The sequence below is a fragment of the Cetorhinus maximus genome, unplaced genomic scaffold (genome assembly GCF_964194155.1).
Source record: "Cetorhinus maximus unplaced genomic scaffold, sCetMax3.hap1.1 HAP1_SCAFFOLD_320, whole genome shotgun sequence".
In the NCBI taxonomy this organism is placed as follows: domain Eukaryota; kingdom Metazoa; phylum Chordata; class Chondrichthyes; order Lamniformes; family Cetorhinidae; genus Cetorhinus; species Cetorhinus maximus.
In genome coordinates this window covers 407,720-428,322 of record NW_027596270.1, presented here as the reverse complement: position 1 = coordinate 428,322, position 20,603 = coordinate 407,720, and the positions used below count along the sequence as shown (strand labels likewise).

At 44.5% G+C, this 20,603-nt stretch overlaps 1 protein-coding gene and 1 pseudogene across 2 annotated transcripts; one reads left to right on the top strand and one right to left on the bottom strand.

The window, feature by feature from the left end:
* Positions 1–4,338: 4,338 nt before the first annotated feature.
* Positions 4,339–12,538, bottom strand: LOC144673251 (uncharacterized; annotated as a pseudogene). Its single transcript, XR_013574274.1, has 3 exons — positions 12,376–12,538; positions 10,870–11,844; positions 4,339–5,194 (listed from the first exon to the last, which is right to left on the bottom strand). The product of XR_013574274.1 is annotated as an uncharacterized LOC144673251 (transcript).
* Positions 12,539–18,132: 5,594 nt separating this feature from the next.
* On the top strand, positions 18,133–19,849 carry LOC144673239 (uncharacterized). The gene has a single exon (XM_078535168.1). It carries the CDS (start codon positions 18,354–18,356, stop codon positions 19,776–19,778), a length of 1,425 nt encoding a protein of 474 aa, XP_078391294.1. The 5' UTR covers positions 18,133–18,353; the 3' UTR covers positions 19,779–19,849.
* Positions 19,850–20,603: the final 754 nt, after the last annotated feature.

Here is a 20,603-nt window from a genome sequence, read left to right as displayed (position 1 = left end):
AATATGGTTCAAATACACCCATTATTAGAGATGGAGGAAGTTTGACAATGATACAGAGATGATTAGGGAGGGCAGTGCTCAAACAGAGCAATGGACAGACATGGATTCAGATCCACAGTAAAGAACCACACCAGCCCCGGAGCCATGGAACCACAGCACAGCATTAAAATTTCTGTATTGTAAATCAATGTTCAAAAATACTCACCTCTGAAACAATTTCACTGTTTTGACATTTAAAATCTGCTGGAGCCTGCAGCTGGAATGATTTCGGGAGCATTGGAGTCAGAGAAAAATCTGGCAATCTTCATACCTTCTAACCCTCTGTAAAAGAATAGAAGTTCAGAAGAGACAAATATTTCTCTTGATTTGAGTTTTCTGTCTTCAAACCCTCCTCCAAACCACTGTAAAAGGAGTTTCCAAAATCCATCCCGATGAGGCAAAGATAGAAATTCACAACATAGACATGGATTCAGATCCACAGTAAAGAACCACAGCATAGCACTAAAATCTCTGTATTGGAAATACAGGCATCAGGCATCCTGCTGCCTGAACCAGGATGGCCACGCATGCACCCGCAGCACATTGCCCCTGTAAAGATGGTGACCATGAGGCCAGGCCAGCTCCTCTGTGCAGAGCGAAAATTAAATCAATGAGTCAATTATTTTCTCTCCTGGTCACCGGAACCCTGAAGCCCCGCCCACTCCCTTTGCTCGACTCCCGGCTGAACCAACATGGCGGCCGTTAACCTGGGCCTGTTTCCCGGGAAAAATCCCCGGAGCTGCAAACGCGAATCCTGCAAGATCTTATTCCGGTCTTGCGGCCTACACCAGGTGTTTATGAAGCCCCCTGACCCCGACCCCCGGCTCCATTCCTCCCTCGGCCCCGCGACTCTCACCCACTGAAAAAAGCGTCACCAAAACTCATTCTGCTCTGATCGAAGTGACAATGCGCATGCTCCAGTACTGCGCCTGCGCAATTGGCTCCTGTAGAGTACATAGGCCGCATTCACATCCGCAGGGAATGATGGGTAAACGCAGCGCCATTGAAACACCAAACAGGGAATCGAAAATAATTGTTTCCCAATTAAGATAAGTTAATTTTAAAAATCACAGATAAATCCTACTGGATGGGTGCTCAGCCATTCTCTGCTTCTCGAATCGATTTAAATCACTGCTCTCCTCTGGGAAAACACTGAACTTTTAAAGTTTTTCTCACTGTCCCTCCTCCCCCTCCCCTCCTCTCCCTCCACCTCCCCTCCTCTTCCTCTCCCTCCGCCTCCCCTCCTCCTCCTCCGCCTCCCCTCCCCCTCCTCCTCTCCCTCCGCCTCCTCTCCCTCCCCTCCTCCTCCTCCTCTCCCTCCCCCTCCCCCTCTCCCTCCCCCTCTCCCTCCCCTCCCCCTCCCCCTCCCCTCCTCCTCTTCTCCCACCCCGTCCCCTCCCCTCCCCTCCTCCTCTTCTCCCTCCCCGTCCCCCTCCCCTCCTCCCTCCCCCCTCCCCTCCTCCCCCCTCCTCCCCCTCCTCCCCCTCCTCCCGTGAAGATGTTGAGACTGGCTGGGTTCAACCCCACAGCCACTGGTTCCTCTATCTCTCTCTCCATTCCCTGCTACTGAATATTTACAGTTTTATGGAATGATACAGCACAGATAGAAGTCATTCGGCCCATTATGCCTGTGCTGCCTCTTTGGAATATCTATTCAGTTAATTCCACAGCCCTGCTGGCAGAGTCAGGATAATGTATATCAGCTGTGGTAATCCGTGAGATGAATGGAAAAGGCTTTCCAGTTGGATACTTCTCAGACACACTCGTCCATGTGAAAATATTGATTACTGAGTGTATTAAGCAGATATCATGGGTTCATTCAGCTCTGAAGAAGAGTCATATGGATTTGAAATGTTAACTCTGTTTCTCTCTCCACAGATGCTGCCAGACCTGCTGAGGTTCTCCAGCATTTTCTGATTTTCTTTCAGATTTGAATCATCTTCAATATTTTGCTTCTATCAAGGGTTCACTGGTTAGTTAAAGACACAGATTAACTGGCAGAGTTTATTCAAAAATTCTACACATCCCACATACCACAGTGGCATTATTAATAAAAAGGCCAAGTTAAGGGAGTATCGCTGGTGTGGTAGAGTACATGAATTATGAAGTTACAAAGCAAAGGTATTAATATCCCGCATTTCACAATCACCAATTGGCTGGGATGTTGCAGTGTGAAAGAAGCCCACTTACTTGTCAGGTGAAAGAGGCCGTGTCCAAAGGATCTGTTAAAGTCAGACCACTGGCAGTCTCAACTGGGGCTTATGTGGATGGGTCTCAGTTTTCTGAACAAGGTCCATATCAGACTGGGTGATGCGCCTTTTCTTCCCTGTCACATCCTTTTTAAATGCCCACCACAATAGTTAGCCCAGAAAGCTGAGAGCAGCTTCATCACTGCCCTTCAAACTGTTACTGAGAATCACCATCTATTCTCAAAGCTCCTTTGGTTGTAATTCCCTCATGGAAAACCTGGCAAAAAAAACACAGCTTCTCCACAGCAGAAAGGCAACCACTCACCCACCATTCCAAATGATTTGGGATATTGCTGGCAAGTGTGCAGGACAAATTGTTATTTGTAAGGTGAAGGTACATCAGCAGCAGGAGTTAGTGATGAAGGTGATGGTAATAACCAGGCAGACTGACTCACCAGGAAAGCTGCTCCAGAGGGGATTCCATGGGATTCACCCAAAAACACAATCATTGGCATCGATACAACAGACTCCAGTTAACTGATTTAAAAACGTGTCAGGACCCTGACCCTGATGTGACTGTGTTCAAAGAGGCCTTACACCATCAGAAAGACTTTCCCTCATCCCTCGCAGCAAGTAAGGACTCACTCATCCTACGTGATGAGGATTTCTATCACAAGGATGCCTCTGATTTGAATTAGATCACACCTCGATGCCTTAGGAAAGAATCAATTTTGTTCATGCATGAAATTTGAGACGTTTCTCTTTTTCAAGTCCGTGATATGTTACACAATTATTATTGGCATCCAATGATGCACCAAGATGTCCATCACCACCTGAACCTGTGTCTCATCTGTGTCTAAATTAATCCAGCCCTGTGAAATGAAAGGTCCCAATGGACACATCCCATCTGAATGATGTTCCCTGGGAAACATTGCAGATTGATTATATAGGCCCACTACTCAAAGCTGGTATATCCTGGTAACTATTGAGATGTTCACCTGGTGGATTGAAGGTTTCCCTGTCTGTAAAAATGATGCAGTCAAGACAGCTAAAATCTTGTGGGAACAGATCTTTACCAGGTGGGGCTTTCTGAAAAGGATAGAGAGTGATAATGGTTCTCATTTCACAGCTGAAGTAATGCAGCAGCTCTGTCATCTTGTGGGTGTGGAACAATATTTCCACCTTCACAACCACCCAGAATCTAGTCGGATGCTCGAGATCATTAATCACTCTGGAGAAACAGCACTGAAAAAAGCTGTAATGGAGGGGCATAATAATCTGGTTAAGGCAAATGACTGGATCACTGTCCAGGCAAGATCACTGTCTTGCCTGGTATCTTACTGACCATTCACTCCACTCCTGTTCACTCCCTGGTCACAGCCCATTTCAGCTCAAGACAGGTCGGCCCATCCAGATTGTTGTCCCACTCCCCAATGCTACTCAATAAACTCATGACCAGTTTCTCCAGAAGCTCCAATAAACCTCAGCATCCTTCCTGCTACAGGCAGTGGAGAAGATGGTGCTGCCCATCTCAACACCCCACCCGTTACATTAACTGTTCAATGGGAGATGAAGTCATGTTAAAAACATTTTTAAACAGGGTGGGTCTGAGGAGACCAATTGGAAAAGTCCATATGATCTTCCAGATAGATCAGGAGAAACAAATCTTATATTGACTATTCAAAAACGAGAGAAGAAAACACAATATCTGTGTTACCATGGAGATCAGTGTAAACTGTACAAAATGTAAAGGTCAGATAACTACATGGGGAATAAACGCTGATTTTATCCAACAGGGACAAGATGTGGATGGTCATCGTGCTCCTGGACTGTGTCCAGGCTGAAGTTCTGTTCCTGCCGTATGATCCTCCCCCAGATTGTCCTTTCTGAGCTCCAGCCAGGTGATGTTAAACACTCAGGTGGGAAAGACAAAAATCTACAACAATATGTTTAAAACAAAGCTGATTTATTTGCTATATAACCAGGATACTAAACTTCAGTTCAATTATTAACATCAGCAGAAACAAACTCCAACTGTCAGAATGAACATAGTTCAGTCCTGGATGTGATTAACTGCAGCAATAACAGTAGAATCCAACCCCTGCAGTCACTAGTGAACTCGCTGGTGCCCCACCAGATGAGATGACTGAGTGAATCCTTTCCCACACTCGGAGCAGGTAAACAACCCCTTCCCAATGTGAACTCGCTGGTGTCTCAGCAGGTTGAAGGAATGGACAAATCCCTTCCCACACTCAGAGCAGGTGAATGGCCTCTTCCCAGTGTGTGTACATTGGTCTGCCAGCACTTCATGCCTGCTTTTAAAGCTATTCTCACAGTCAGAACATTTAAAAGGTCTCTGATCAGTGTGAACAAGTTGGTGTTCAATGAGCTGGGATAATCGGGAGAATTTGTTCCCACACTCGAAGCAGATGAACAGCCTCGTCCCAGTTTGAATGTGTTGGTGTGTCAGTAACTGGTACCTGCATTTAAAGCCTTTTTCACATTCAGAACATTAGAAAGGCTTCTTATCAGTGTGAACCAGTTGGTGTGCAGTGAGGTGGGATGACCAAGAGAATCCGTTCCCACACTCAGAGCAAGTGAATGGCCTCTCCCCAGTGTGAACTCTCTGGTGGGCCAGCAGGTGGGCTGACTGAGTGAATCCCTTCCCACAGGCAGAGCAGGTGAATGGCCTCTCTCCAGTGTGAACTCGCTGGTGTGTCCGAAGGTCTGATGAATTAATGAATCTCTTCCCACACATGGAGCAGGTGAACGGCCACCCCTCAGCATGAGTGAGTTGGTGTCTCAAAACGTCGGATGATTGAGTGAATCCCTTCCCACACAAGGAGCAGGGGAACGGTCTCTCCCCAGTTTGAATGTGTCGATGAGTTTCCAGCCGCTGGTATTTGAATCCCTTCCCACAGTCCCCACATTTCCATGATTTCTCCATGGTGTTGGTGCCCTTCTGCCTCTCCAACTTGGAAGATCAGTTGAAGCTTCGTCCACACACACAACACGTGTACATTTTCTCCTCGCTGTGAGTGGTGTGATTCTTTTCAGGCTGTGTACCGGAACACTGGAACACTCACACTCAGGTGTGTGTGTCTCGGTGCTTTTCCAGTCACACTGATGTTTGAAATCTCTTCCCATGGACAAACATTTCTCCTTCCATGTTCAGAGACCAATGATTTTCAGGCTCTGATGAATCGAGTGACTCTGTCAGATCTTGATAATTGGTTTTAGTTTCCCATCTGTAAATCTTCTCCTCCTAATACCCTGGAAAAAAAGCTTAGAGAATTACACAGAATCTCCAGAATAGAACTAGGTCATTTGGCCCAACTAGTCTCTGCTGGTCTTTATACTCCACATGCTTCTCATTCCATTCCATCTACCTCAGCTTAGTCTTTCACTTTATCTTTTTATTCCTTTTTCTCTCATCTCGTTTCCTTTTGAAATTATCTCAGCTTTTTGCCACAACCACTTCCTGTGGTAGTGAGTTCACTTTCTAACCGCTCTCTGTGTAAACACATTTCTCCTTATTTCCTTATTGGATTTATCAGTAACTATCTTGTATTTATGTCCCCTGGTTTTGGATTCACCCACAAATGGAAACATTCTCTCCACATCTACAAGGTCTCACATGGCAGAAAAATAAAAAACTCATAGGACCCCAGAGCAAGATACAAGTTGGATCCAAATTAGGTTCAATGGCTGGAAGTGATGAATGATGATTGATGGGTGTTTTATTGTGATTGGAAGGCTGTTTTCAATGGGGTTTCACAGAGCTCAGTACTGGGTCCTTCATTCCTGGTTTATTTCATTCGTTCAAACTTACATATAGGGATATGAATAACAAGTTTGCAGATGATACAAAAAATGGCTGTGTGCTTGGTAGTGAAATAGAAAGCTGGAGACTGCAGGAAGATAACAATGTACTGTTCAGGTAGGCAAGGTCAGAGGAAATAGGAGAAGGAGTAGCCCATTCAGCCCTTTGAGGCTGCACCACCAGTTAATAAGACCATGGCTGATTTGATTGTGGTTTCTACTCCACTTTCCCGTCTGTCCCCAATCCCATTAACCTTTGATTCCCTTGAAGCTCAAAAATCTGTCAAACTCAGCCCTGAAATATTCAATGACTCAGCCTCCACACTCTCTGCGAAAAATATTCCTCCTCCTCTTCATCTTAATTGGGAGCCTCCTTACTTTTGAACAGTGTCACTTAATTCTCAATTCCCCCACAGGAGGAAAGGTATATATATTGTTTATTCATTCTTGGGATGTGGGCGCCGCTGGCTAGGCCAGCATTAATTGGTTCAGAGGGCATTTCAAAGTCACCCACATTGCTGTGGGTCTGGATCACAGCAGATTTCCTTCCCTAAAGGACATTAGTGAACCAGATGGGCTTTTACAACAATCAACAAAGGTTTCATGATGATCATTATACTTTTAATTCCAATTTTTATTGAATTTAAATTCCACTGTGGCGGAATTCGAACCTGGGTCTCCTGAGCAATACCCTGGGTATCGGGATTACTGGTCCAGAGACAATACCACTACGCCATTGCCTCCCCTTCTCAGCACCTACCCTGTCAGGACCCTTCAGAATCTTGTATGTTTCAAAAAGATTACCTCTCATTCTCATAGAGTCAGAGAGGTCTACAGAACAGAAAAAGGCCATTCGGCCCATCGAGTCTGCGCCGGTCAAACAAGTACCTAATTCTAATCCCATTTTCCAGCACTGGGTCCATAGCCTTGTATGCCATGGCATCGCAAATGCACATCCAGATACTTTTTAAATGTTATGAGGGTATCTGCCTCTACCACTCTTTCAGGCAGTGAGTTCCAGATTCCCACCACCCTCTGGGTGAAAAAATTCTTCCTCACATCTACTCTAAACCTCCTGCCCCTTACCTTAAATCTATGCCCCCTGGTTATTGATCCCTCCACCAAGGGGAAAAGTTCCCACCTGTCAACCCTGTCTTTGCCCCTCATAATTTTATACTCCTCAATCATGTCCCCCCTCAATCTCCTCTGCTCCAGGGAAAATAACTTCAGTCTATCCAATCTCTCCTCATAACTAAAACTCTCCAGCCCAGGCAACATCCTGCTAAATCTCCTCTGCACCTCTGGTGCAATCACATCCTTCCTATAATGCGGATTCCAGAACTGCATGCAATACTCTCGCTGTGGCCTAACCACCATTTTATACAGTTGCAGCATAATGTCCCTGCTTTTATATTCTATGCCTCGGCTAATGAAGGCAATATCCCATATGCCTTCTTAACTACCTTATCTACCTGCCATGCTACCTTAAGGGACCGGTGGACATGTACCACAAGGTCCCTCTGATCATCAGTACTTTCCAGGATCCTACCATTCATCGTGTATTCCTGTGCCTAAGTGCATCACCTCACACTTACCCGGATTAAATTCCATTTTTGTTTCTGATCAGCCCATCTGACCAGCCCATCTATATCCTCTTGTAATCTAAGACTATCCTCCACACTTTATGCCACACCACCAATTTTCATGTCATCCACAAACTTACTGATTAACCCTCCTACATTCAAGTCTAAATAGTTTATTTATTACTGAAACAGCAAGGGACCCAACACCGATACCTGTAGAACCCACTGGAAACAGGCGTCCAGTCATAAAAACCCCCTCGACCATCAACCTCTGCTTCCTACCACTCAGCCAATTCTGGATCCAATTTGCCAAATTGCCTTGGATCCCATGGACTCTTACCTTCATTAACAATCTCCCATGCGGGGCCTTATCAAAAGCCTTGCTGAAGATCAAGTAGACTATGTCAAATGCATTGCCCTCATCTACACACCTGGTCACCTCTTCGAAAAATTCAATCAAATTGGTCAGACATGACCTCCCCTTAACAAAACCATGCTGACTGTCCTTGATTAATTCCTGCCTCTCCAAGTGTAGATTAATTCTATCCCTCAGAATTACTTTCAATATTTTCCTCACCACTGAGGTTAGACTGACTGGCCTGTAGTTCCCTGGTTTATCACTTCCTCTCTTCTTGAGTAACGGTACCAGATTGGCTGTCCTCCAGACCTCTGGCATCTCTTCCTGTGGCCAGAGAGGTATTGAAAAGTTATTGCCAGCACCCCTGCTATCTCTTCCCTTGCCCCACTCTGTTGCCTGGGATACATTTCATCCCGGCCTGGAGATGTATCTACTTTTAAGCCTGCAGACTACTTTCTATGCTAATTTCTTTAATTATATCACAGTCCTTCTGCCTGATTTCCATACCCACGTCGTCCCTCTCACTTGTGAACACTGACACAAAGTATTCATTTAGAAAACCTACCTATGTCTTCCAGCTCCACACACAAATTACCACCATAGTCCTTAATGGGCCCTACTCTTTCCCTAGTTATCCTTTCACTCTTGATGTACTTTGTAAAATAACTTTGAATTTTCCTTTATTTTACCTGCCAATGTTTCTTCATGCCTCCTTTTTGCTCTCCTAATTTCCTTTTTAAGTTCCCCCCTGCACTTTCTATACTCCTCTAGGGCTTCCGCTGTTTTAAGCCCTCAGTATCTGCCATAAGCCTCCCTTTTTCTCTTTATCTAATCCTGTATATCCCTCAACATCCAGGGTTCCCTGGATTTGTTGGTCCCACCCTTTGTCATTACTTGAATGAGTTGGCCCTGTACTCTCCCTATTTCCTTCTTGAATGAGTCCCACTGCTTTGGCACAGATTTACCCAAAAGTAGCTGTTCCCAGTCCACTCTGGCCAAATCATATCTGATTTTATTAAAATCGGCCTTCCCCCAATTTAGAACTCTGATTTCTGGCCCATCCTTGTCCTTTTCCATAACAACCTTGAATCTAATGGAGTTATGATCACTGTCTGCAAAATGCTCCCCCATTGATACCTCTACCACTTGCCCAGCTTCATTTCCTAAAATTAAGTCCAGGACTGCCCCCTCTCTTGTAGGACCTTCTACGTACTGGCTTAAAAAACTCTCCTGGATGCATTTTAAGAATTCTGTTCCCTCTAAACCTATCACACTATGACTAACCCAGTTAATGTTGGGGAGGTTGAAACCCCCACTATTACTACCCTGTTATTTTTACACTTCTCTGAAATTTGCCTACATATCTGCTCTTCTATTTCTCTCTGACTGTTTGGGGGCCCATAGTACACTTCCAGCAATATGATTGCTCCTTTTTTGTTTTTCAGTTCTACCCATATGGCTTTATTTGAGGAGCCTTCTAAGATGTCATCCCTCCTTACTGCTGTAATTGATTCCTTGATCAATATTGCGATACCCCCTCCTCTTTTACCTCCTTCCCTGTCTCGCCTGAAGACACTATATCCTGGAATATTGAGCTGCTAATCCTGCCCCTCTCTCAACCATACCTCTGTAACAGCAGTTACATCATACTTCCTTGTGTTAATTTGTGCCGTCAAGTCATCTGTCTTATTTGTCAGACTCCTTGCATTAAAATAAATACCATCCAACCGTACCAAACTCCCTTGTGCCTTAACTGGCCTATAACTTATATGCCTTCTAGACTCAGTTACTCTCTCTTCTAATTTTGGCTTCTAATTCTTCTAAACTCCAATGAATACAGGCCCAGCCTTTCATCATAAGACAACACCTTCATCCCAGGAATCAGCATAGTGAACCTTCTCTGAACTGCTTCCAGTGCAAGCATATCCCTCCTTAAGTAAGGAGACCAAAACTGTACACAGTATTCCACGTGTGGTCTCACCAATTTCCTGTACAGTTGTAGCAAGACATCCCTACCTTTATACTCCATCCTCTTTGCCTTCCTAATCACTTGCAGTACCTGAATGCTGACTTTTTGTAATTCATGTCCAAGGACACCCAGATCCCTCTGTGCTGCAGCATTCTGCAGTCTCTCTCTATTTCAATAATATTCTGTTTTTTCATTCTTCCTGCCAAACTGGACATCCTCACATTTTATCACATTATACTCTATCTGCCAATTCTTGCCACTCACTTAACCTATCTATATCTGTTTTCAGACTCTTTGTATCCTCCTCACAACTTGCTTTCATACCTATCTTTCTATCATTAGCAAATATAGCTACAATACAATTGGTCCCTTCAGTCAAGTCATTTGTATAGATCATAAATATTTGAGGCCCCAATACTGATCCCTCTGGCACTCCACTAGTTACAGTTTGCCAACCAGAAAATTACCCATTTATCCCAACTCACTCTTTCCTGTTAGTTAGCCAATCCTCTATCCATGCTAATATATCACCTCCAACACCATGAGCTCTTATCTTGTGCACTAACCTTTAATGTGACAGTTCATTGAAGGCCTTTTGTAAATTTAAACACAGTACATCTCCTGGTTCCCCTTTATCGACACTGCTTATTACATCCTCAAAGAATTCAAGGCTCCTCCATCATTTTGGAGGTGACGATGGGAGAGGCAGGGGAGAGGGAGCACCCTTCAAAAGAAACTAACATGAATTAGAGATATTAAAGAGATCCAACACACTGTGTGTTTAACACAAGGCTGATTTGACTTTTGTCCAGAATATTAATCACTGTAACTGAGCATGACTTCTTTAACATCAGAAACAGACTCCAATGAACAAATGGATTAACAGCAAAATTCAATCAGAGTAGTTACTTGTGAACTCGCTGGTATCTCAGCAGGGTGGATGAGTGAGAAAATCCCTTCTTACACACGGAGCAGGTGAATGGCTTATCCCCTGTGTGAACTCGCTGGTGTGTCAGCAAGGTTGAGGACTGAGTGAATCTCTTCCCACATTTGGAGCAGCTGAATGGTCTCTCCCCAGTGTAAACTCGCCGGTGTTCCAGCAAGTCAGTTGACCGAGTGAATCCCTTCCCACATTCGGAGCAGGTGAATGGCCTCTCCCCAGTGTGAACTCGCTGGTGTTTCAGCAGGGTGGATGAATTAGTGAATCCCTTCCCACATTCGGGGCAGGTGAATGGTCTCTCCCCAGTGTGAACTCGCTGGTGCATCAGCAGGCATGATGACCGAGTGAATCCCTTCCCACACTCTGTGCAGGTGAATGGACTCTCTCCAGTGTGAACTCGTTCATGCACAATGAGGTCAGATAATTGCCTGAACCCAGTCCCACAGTGAGAGCACCTGAACGGTCTCTCATCCGTATGAACACGGTGATGGCGCATCAGTTCCCTGGAACTTTTATAGCACATCCCGCAGTTTGGACACCTAAAAGGTCTCTCGTCAGTGTGAACTCACTGGTGAGCCAACAGGTTGCATGACAGAGTGAATCCCTTCCCACATTCAGAGTAGGTATATGGTCTCTCCCCAGTGTGACTGCGACGATGAGTTTCCAGCTCAACTGGATAATTGAATCCCTTCCCACAGTCCCCACATTTCCATCGTTTCTCCCCATTGTGACTGCATTTATGTTCTGACAGGTCAGATGATTGGTTGAAGCCTCGTCCACACACAGAACACATGTACAGTTTCTCTTCACTGTGAACGGTGCTTTCTCCCTCCATGTTCAAAATCCGATGATATTAAGGTTATGATAAATTGGGCGACTGCATCAGATCCTGATGTGATATTTGGTTGGGGTTTTCTGGATGCAAATCCTCACCTTCTAATACCCTGTGAAATTGATTTAAAACAGAAAAAAGGGAGTGAAAGGCTGCTCACAAAAACAAAAGGCAGGTTGTGAAATTGAGCTGAATGTATCTGGTAATTTGTGGGGACAGCATGAGGAAAAAACTGTTTGATTCTTGTAAAAACGCATCTGTTTCACTAATGTCCTTCAGGGAAGGGAACCTGCCAGACAGTCTGGACTTACTGAAGACTCTGACCTCTCTGGGAGGAGGGTGAGGGAAACAGGGCGAGAAGGAGGGAGATTTTATATGCCTTAAACCCGACCAGAACTTTGACAAAACCTCCGAAATCCTCAACCTCCACCACCTAAATGTAAATCCTCCCCTTCTAACCCCCTGTAAAAGGAGTTTCCAAAATCCAACCCTGTCAGTCCAGGATAGAAATGCACAATATTCTCTCCTCCTCCTGACAGGGACGAGGATGATCGCGCATGCGCCCTGGTGAACATTGCCCCCTATAAAGATGGCGGCCGTTAACTCGGGCCTGTCAGGTTCAGTTCCGCGGCTGTTGCCCTACCTGGACTCAATGCAGGATTGGTAGATTTTTAATCTTGGTCCGAGGCCTCCACTGGGTGTTTATGAAGCCTCTGCGCCCATTCCGCCGCCTCCGTTATGCCCGTATAATCAGCCGTAATTCACTGATTTCGGAGTCCAGATGACCACCTCATTGCAGTTCCAGCACCTAAACTGCACATGCGCCAGTTCCAACGCGCAGTGCGCATGCTCCATTCACAGTCCACCACTACGCCTGCGCAAGGGTTTCCTGTAGTGAGTATAGGGTACATTCTGTATCGTCGAGGATGCTGGGTAACAGCCACGCCATTGAACGATGACATTGTTCAATAGAACATTATGATTTGTGATCTGATGACGATGCAGCCATAGGGCCAATATATAAAATTATTAAATTAATTGACACAGCAAACAAAGTGGCCCTCCACCATAATTCTGTCTGGGTGTAATTCAAGGCATAACAAACCACTACGGTTAAGTGTGAACTCACTGGAGTCTCAGCAGCTGGGGTGAACAAGTGATTTTTTTCCCCATACACGGAACATTTAAACCATGCCTTCCCTGTAAGAGTATACCTATTGTGGATAAAATCGTTTGAATTTATGAAGCTGAGGTGTGAATAGGTGAGCAAACTGAATAAGTCCCTGGAATTAAAACTCGAATGATGACCATGAAACCATTGTTAATTTTCGTAAAAACCCATCTGGTTCACGAATGTCGTTTAGGGAAGGAAATCTACTGTCTCACCTGGTCTGACCTACATGTGATTCCAGACCCACAGCAATGTGGTTGACTCTTTAAAAATGCCCTCTGAACAACGGCAATTAGGGATGTGCAATAAATGCTGGCCTAGCCAGCGACACCCACATCCCACAAACGAATAAAAAGAAACACGTGCGTAGTATCTGCGTGGTCACTCTCTGGTGTGACTGTCCTGCTGTGTCAGAAAATGGGATAACTGAGTGAATCCATTTCCACATTCAGCTGGTGAACGATCTATTCATGTGAATTTACCTGTGAGTCTCCAGATCAGACGGGGATCTCAAACCTTTCCGGTGTTGAATTCCAGATTCTCAACATTCTCCTGGTAAAAAAAAACTTCAAGTGCTGTAAATCTGAAATAAAAACAGAAAATTCTGCAATTTTCTGCAGAACTGGGAGCATCCACAGAGAGGAAATATAATTTACGTTTCAGATCTGCAACCTTTCATCAGAAATGTACTGTGTCAGTGCACAAAGCTGAAATGTTAACTATGTTTCCGAATCCACAGACGTTGCCAGACATAGAACCATAGAAAAGTTATAGCACAGAAGGAGGCCATTTGGCCCATCTTGTCCATGCCAGCCCGAGGACACCCAGGTGCCTAATCCCACCTTCCTGCACCCGGCCCATAGCCCTGCATCTTACAGTACTTTAGGTGAGGATTTGAAGCATTTTCTGATTGTATCTCCTGTTAAAGGAGTTTCTCCCGAATTGCACATTAGATTTGTTGGTAATAAACTTATATTTATTTTCATCCATCTCAAACTGGAACCATTTTCAACTTGCCTACCCTGTCAACCTATTTATAATCTTAAAAACTCGATCAGGTCATCTGTCACTCTCTTTGCCAGAGAAAACATCTCCAGCTTGTTCAATCTTTCTTGATAGGTATAACCTGCCAGTTCTGGCATTATTCCAGTACATTTGATACAAGCACAGCAGATATAACAACCAGCTTTTCACCTCCGTTCCCGCGTTTCAGGGCCACAAATACACTTTCTGAGTGATACAGCAATTTACTTGTACTTCTTCCAATTTAGGATCACGTATTCACTGCTCATGATGTGATCCCCTCCATACTGAGGTGACTAAATCAAGATTGGGTAACTGCTTTGTGGAATATCACCATTCAATCTTCAAATGTATTCCTGAGCATCCAGTCATTTGCTATTTTAATTCTCCACCCCATTCCTGGTCTGACCTCTCTGTCCTCAGCCTCCTGCACTGGTCATAATCACCACTCCCATTATTTCAGACTGCAGGTGCTAGTAATGATTCTGCTGATGCTATTCATACACCCTCTGGATCTGAATTTTATTTGTTCATCATATTAGTGTATTGTCTCATTATCACACAATTGTGTCTGATATTATCCTCCCCTTTGTCATTTAATCACTCCTGCCGTCCATTAACAATGCTTTTTCCTTCTCTTCCCCTCTCTTTTTCCTGACTCTGTACTTGTTTGTGAACAATTACATCTCTAAATTCTTCAAGTTCGATAAAGGTTCACTCACCTTAAACATTAATTCTGCTGCCCTCTCCATAGAGGCTATTTGGCCTGCTGAGTGTTTCCAACTATATCTCTTTGAAATTCAGATTTGCAGCATCGCAGTGTTTTGTTTTTGGGTCACTGTGGAACAGTTTTCTCTCGCTTAATGTGACCTGTTTAAAGAAGTTAAAGAAGGAGCTATTAAGGAATGAGGCAACAGTTACTGTCACCCTGTTCCAAAACAAATGGAACAAAATGCACTTTTTAAACTATTGTTTCATGGGATGTAGGGTCGCTGTCAAGACCAGCATTTATGACCAAAACCTAATTTCCATTGAACTTTATGGCTTGATCAGCCATTTTAAAAAATAGTAAAAAGTCAACCACATCACCATGGGCCGGGAGTCACATGTAGGTCAGACCAGGTATGGACAGGAGATTTCACCCCCTGTAGGAACTTAGAGAACGGTGGGTTTTCATGACAATCGATGATAGTTTCATGGTCACCATTACAGAGGCTAGTTTTGAAATTCAGACTTATTGATTAAATTTCTCCCACTGCCATAATGGGATTTAACCTGTGCCCACGCGTCTGGGTTATTAGTCCAGTGGCCTGATCACCTGCCCTTTGCAATTGAAACACAACATTTCCACGTCGGATGAAACCAGGAATTTCACTTGTAAATCAAATATTATGATCACTGCACTATGGAAATCAGTGTCAAACATCCCTGACCAAGGGGAACTGTCCATACATCTCTCAGTCTAATTCACAAAAAGGAAATGCTGGGAATACTGAGCAGGTCAGATCGAGTCTGTGGAGAGAGAAACAGTTAATGGTCCAAGACATTGAACTTCCAGCAGGACAAGTTCACAGACACGGAAAGTGGGGGATGGGGAAATAATAAAAGAGAAGTTTGTGATTGGGATAGATTAAATTACAAAGGGGATGAGGATGCATGGCAAAAGCGATGGTAATGGAACTCGTGATGAAACTACAGGTGGAAGAACGTTATGTATCTGTCATCTACTTCTGCTCTGATTGGAAATGTGTTGCTTCTCTGTTGACCCATTTCACTTCACTAAAAACTCTCATTCTTTCTCCACCATTATCTTTTATAAACATTTCATTGAACAAACATAGGCAGTTACATAGGAAAACAATCATCATTTTGAAGTGTTGAAACAATGAAACACATATTTTCATAACCATTTTGTTCATGGTTCATCTTAATATTTTACAGATAATCTTTAGTTTGGGGAAGATTAAGGTTGTGAGGATAAGGTTATTAACATTCTAGGCTTTTGAAATTGCCACAACACCTCAAGAAATGGTAGTTCAAAGAGTAACACATGTTTGTTTAACATGGTCTGCAGAAGAGGGAGAGAGAGAGAAAGCTATAAAATGTCAGGTGCACTCATTTGGCTAGAAATCTGGAGACAGAGTGTGTATGAGCTGTATTGTCCTGACTTTGTTAAAAAGGTAAATTTTTAAAGCAGACTTCAAGGTTAAGAAGTTTGGTTAATTAATGTAAATATCTATTGGTACATAGGCTCTCTTTTGAAATACCATCATGCATTGTACATTAGACCACACCTACAAACTTGTCCCTTGTACTTCCAGTGAAGTCGAGGGCAGTTTTCAGTGGCTGCTTCAGTGGACTGAAAATCAGAGTGATGCACAGAAACAATGTGGTTCTGATGAAAGGTCACAGACTGAAATACATGTAAATTATGTTTCTTTCTCCACAGACGCAATCAGATCTGCTGAAAATTCCAGCACTTTCTGTTTTTCATTCAGATTTCCAGCATCCGCAGTATTTTTCTTTTCCTGAACTGGAGAGTGCTGAGAAGGTGGAGCTCATTGCAAGAAGGGTTTGAGATCCCCGTCTGAGCTGGAAACTATGAGTAAAATCACAGCATGAAAAGATCATCACCATCTGGAAGCGGAAGGGGATTCAGTTGGTCATCCCATTTACTGACACAATAGCAGTCAGACTGCAGAGAGACCTTTCAGATATTTCACGAGTGAGAAAGGATTTGCTTAGTTTTCTTACCAATTTAGAAAGTTCAAAGGATTTGATTCATAAATCAGCGCTTTCTTTCTAGAAAGAGACATCTTAAGTGTTCTGAGCCTTGGGGAAAAAACAATTTCTTTCCCCCACGTTCTGAGACTCCAGTGAGTTTGAATTTAATTGTTGAAGTGTTAATTTCTATTAATTACACCCAGGACGGAACTATGGTGGAGGACCCGTGTACTTTGGCTGCTGTTTCAATTGATGTGATAATGTCATATCTTGCCCCTATGACTCCAATCGATCACAAAACACGGTTTTCTACTCAACAATATCGCTGCTCAATGGCCGGGGCTTTACCCAGCATTCGCGGCGGTGCAGAATGTGCCCGATCCTCGCTGCAGGCGCAATACTGGGTGTGAGTCGAGCATTGTGGGTGCTTTTAGGGGAGCATGCGCAGTTGCTTCCTGCAGCAAGAGTTGGTCGAAGGAGATGACAATTTCCGAGTGGAGGCGAGTAACTGAAGCCGGTAGATGGGGAGGGTTGGAGGCGGTGGAGTGGGCAGTGAGATTTTATACAGATCCACTGGCAGTTCGACACCCGAATAAATTGCAGTGGTCCCGCGGTCGCAGCGAACGGTCGTGGGGGCAGCTGCGGGCCGCGGTTCTCAGTAAAATGGCAGAGTTAACGGCCGCCATCTTTACTGGGATCAATGTGCAGCGGGGCGCATGCGCGGTCATCCCTGTCCCTGTCAGCAGGAGGAGAGGATATTGTGCATTTCCTGGACTGACAGGAATGGATTTTCGAAACTCCTTTTACAGGGGGTTAGAAGGGGAGGATTTACACACAGCAAACTCAAACCAAGAGAAATATTTGTCTCGTCTGACATAGGTCTTTAAAATAAAAACAAAAATTGCTGGAAAAACTCAGCAGGTCTGACAGCATCAATGGACAGAAAGACAGAGTTAATGTTTCGAGTCCATATGACTTCTTCAGAACTCAAGAGTCATACGGACTCGAAATGTTAACTCTGTCTTTCTCTCCACAGTTTCTGTCAGACCTGCTAAGTTTTTCCTGCAATTTTTGTTTTTGTTTCAGATTTCCAGCATCCGCAGTATTTTGATTTTATCTCGGTCTTTAAAATCCTCATTAGGATGGGCAGGTCGATGCGGACAGAATGTTTCCACTTGTTGGTCTGTCCAATGCTGGAGGTCTTCTGTACACAATAGTTACAAATAAATCCAACAGGAAAACTGGAGATGCTTCTTTCCTGAGGCAGTAATTAAAATGTGGAACTCACTACTACAGTAAGTGGCTGAGAAAAATACCTGAGACTCTTTCAAAAAGAAACTGGATGAGAACATGAGAGAAAAGGGATTAGAAAGATCAACTGAACGGCTGAGATTAGGTTGGCAGAATGGGAGGAAATTCATGTGGATTAGAAACTCCAGTACAGACTAGATAAACCGAATGGCCTGTTTGTGTAATGTATACTCCGTGTAATTCTTTGTAAACTTATTTTACAGGGTAATAGAAGAGGAGGATTTGCAGACAGGAATATCAAACCAAACCTCACGTCTGACAGAATCAACTGGTTCATTGGGACCTGAAGATTTGTACATCTGAAGGGAATTAATCGACCGTCTCAGCTGGAAACCGGTGAGAGGCTGTTCACCTGCTCCTCCTGTGTGAAGGGATTAATACAGCTGGTAAACATGCTGACACGACAGCGAACTCACAACAGTGAGAGGCTATTCACTTGCTCTGCATGTGGGAAGAAATTCATGTGTTCATCCAACCTGCTGGCACACCAGCTTGATCACTTTGATGAGAAGCCTCTTCAATGCTCTGACTCTGGGAAAAGCATTAAAATCTCTGAGGAACTAGTCCAACAGCAGCGAGTTCACACTGATGAAAGACCGTTCAGCTGCTCCCACTGCGGGAAGAGGTTCAGGCTGTTCTCCCGCCTTGCAGAGCACCAGCTCCTTCACACTCATGAGAGGCCGTTCAGCTGCTCTCACTGTGGGGAGTCGTTCAGCGAGTCAGGGCGTCTCACTGAGCACCAGCGAGTTCACACCAAGGACAGGCCATTCAGCTGCTCCCAGTGTGGGAAGGCATTCACTCAGTTTTCAAGCTACACTAAGCACCAACTGGTTCACTCAGATGAGAGACCTTTTAAATGCTTCGAATGTGAGAAAACCTTTAAAAGAAGCATTGATCTGCTGAGGCACCAGTGCATTCACACTGGGGAGAGACCGTTCCCCTGCTCTGTGTGTGGAAAGAGATTCACTCATTCTTTCCACCTTCTGACACATAAGCGTGGTCACACCGGGGAGAGACCATTCATCTGCTCCGTGTGTGGAAAGAGTTTCATTCGGTCATCCAGCCTTCTGATACACCAACGGATTCACACCGGGGAGAGACCATTCACCTGCTCCATATGTGGCAAGGGATTCACTCGTTCAAACCAACTTCTGATACACAAGCGAGTTCATACTGGAGAGAGACCGTTCACCTGCTCCGTGTGTGGGAAGAGATTCACTCAGTCAGCCAACTTGTGGACACATCAGCGGGTTTACACTGGGGAGAGGCCGTTCATCTGCTCCGTGTGTGGCAAGAGTTTCTCTCGTTTGTCCTACCTTGAGGTACATGAGCGAGTTCACACCGGTGTGAGGCCGTTCACCTGCTCAACGTGTGGGAAGAGATTCGCTCATTCATCCCATCTGGTGAGACACCAGCGCAGTCACACTGGAGAGAGGCCGTTCACCTGCACAGTATGTGGAAAGGGTTTCACTTGTTCATCTTATCTGGTGAGACACCAGCGCATTCACAATAGGGAGAGGCCGTACACCTGCTCCTTGTGTGGGAAGGGATTCAATGATTCAACCCACCTGCTGAGACACCACTGCATTCATATGGGGTTGAGGCCGTTCTCCTGTTCTGTGTGTGAGAAGGGATTCACTAATTCATCCAACCTGCTGAGACACCAACGTGTTCACACTGGGGAGAGGCCATTCACCTGCTCCGTGTGTGAGAAGAGATTTACTCGGTCATCCGACCTGCTGAAACATAAGAGAGTTCACATGTTACCAGAAAAGTTGGATTCAGTTGTTGATGCTGAGAATCACATCCAGAACTGAACCTTTTCTCCTTTCTAACTCTAGATTATTTCAGTTCTCATACCTTCAGTTACTCTCATGGACAAGTCCCAGCTCCCCGTACCTCCCAGGGCATCTCAACATTTTATGATTTACATCAATGACTTAGATGAGGGGAGTGAAGAAGTAGCTAAATTTGCAGAGGACACAAAGATAGGTAGGAAAGTATGTTGTGAAGAGGACATGAGGAGATTGCAGATGGATATAGGTAGGTTGAGTGAGTGGACAAAGATCTGGCAAATGGAGTTTAATGTGGGAAAATGTGAAGTTCACTTTGGCAGGAAGAACGAAAAAGCAGAGCATTACTGAAATGGAGAACGGCTGCATAATTCTGAGGTGCAGAGGGATCTAGGTATTCTAGTACATGAGTCACAAAAAGTTAGTATGCAGGTACAGCAAGTAATTAAGAAGGCTAATGGAATGCGATCCTTTATTTCGAGAGGGATTGAACATAAATGTAAGGGTTTCACACTTCAGTTGTACAGGGCATTGGTGAGATTGCACCTCGAATACTGTATACAGTTTTGGTCTCCTTATTTAAGGAAGGATATAAATGCATTGGAGGTGGTTCAAAGGAGGTTTACTGGATTGATACCTGGAATGAGTGGGTTGTCATATGAAAGGTTGGACAGACTGAGCTTGTTTCCACTGGAGTTTGGAAGAGTGAGGGGTGATTTGATTGAAGTATACAAGATCCTGAACGGCCTTGACAAGGTGGACGTCGAAAGGATGTTTCCTCTTGTGTGTGAGTCCAGAACCAGGGGGCACTGTTTTAAAATCTGGGTCACCCTTTTTGGACAGAAATTA

What these genes read in the sequence shown, in the direction of transcription:
- LOC144673239 (XM_078535168.1), top strand. Translation starts at nt 18,354, where the DNA reads ATGCTGACACGACAGCGAACTCACAACAGTGAGAGGCTATTCACTTGC.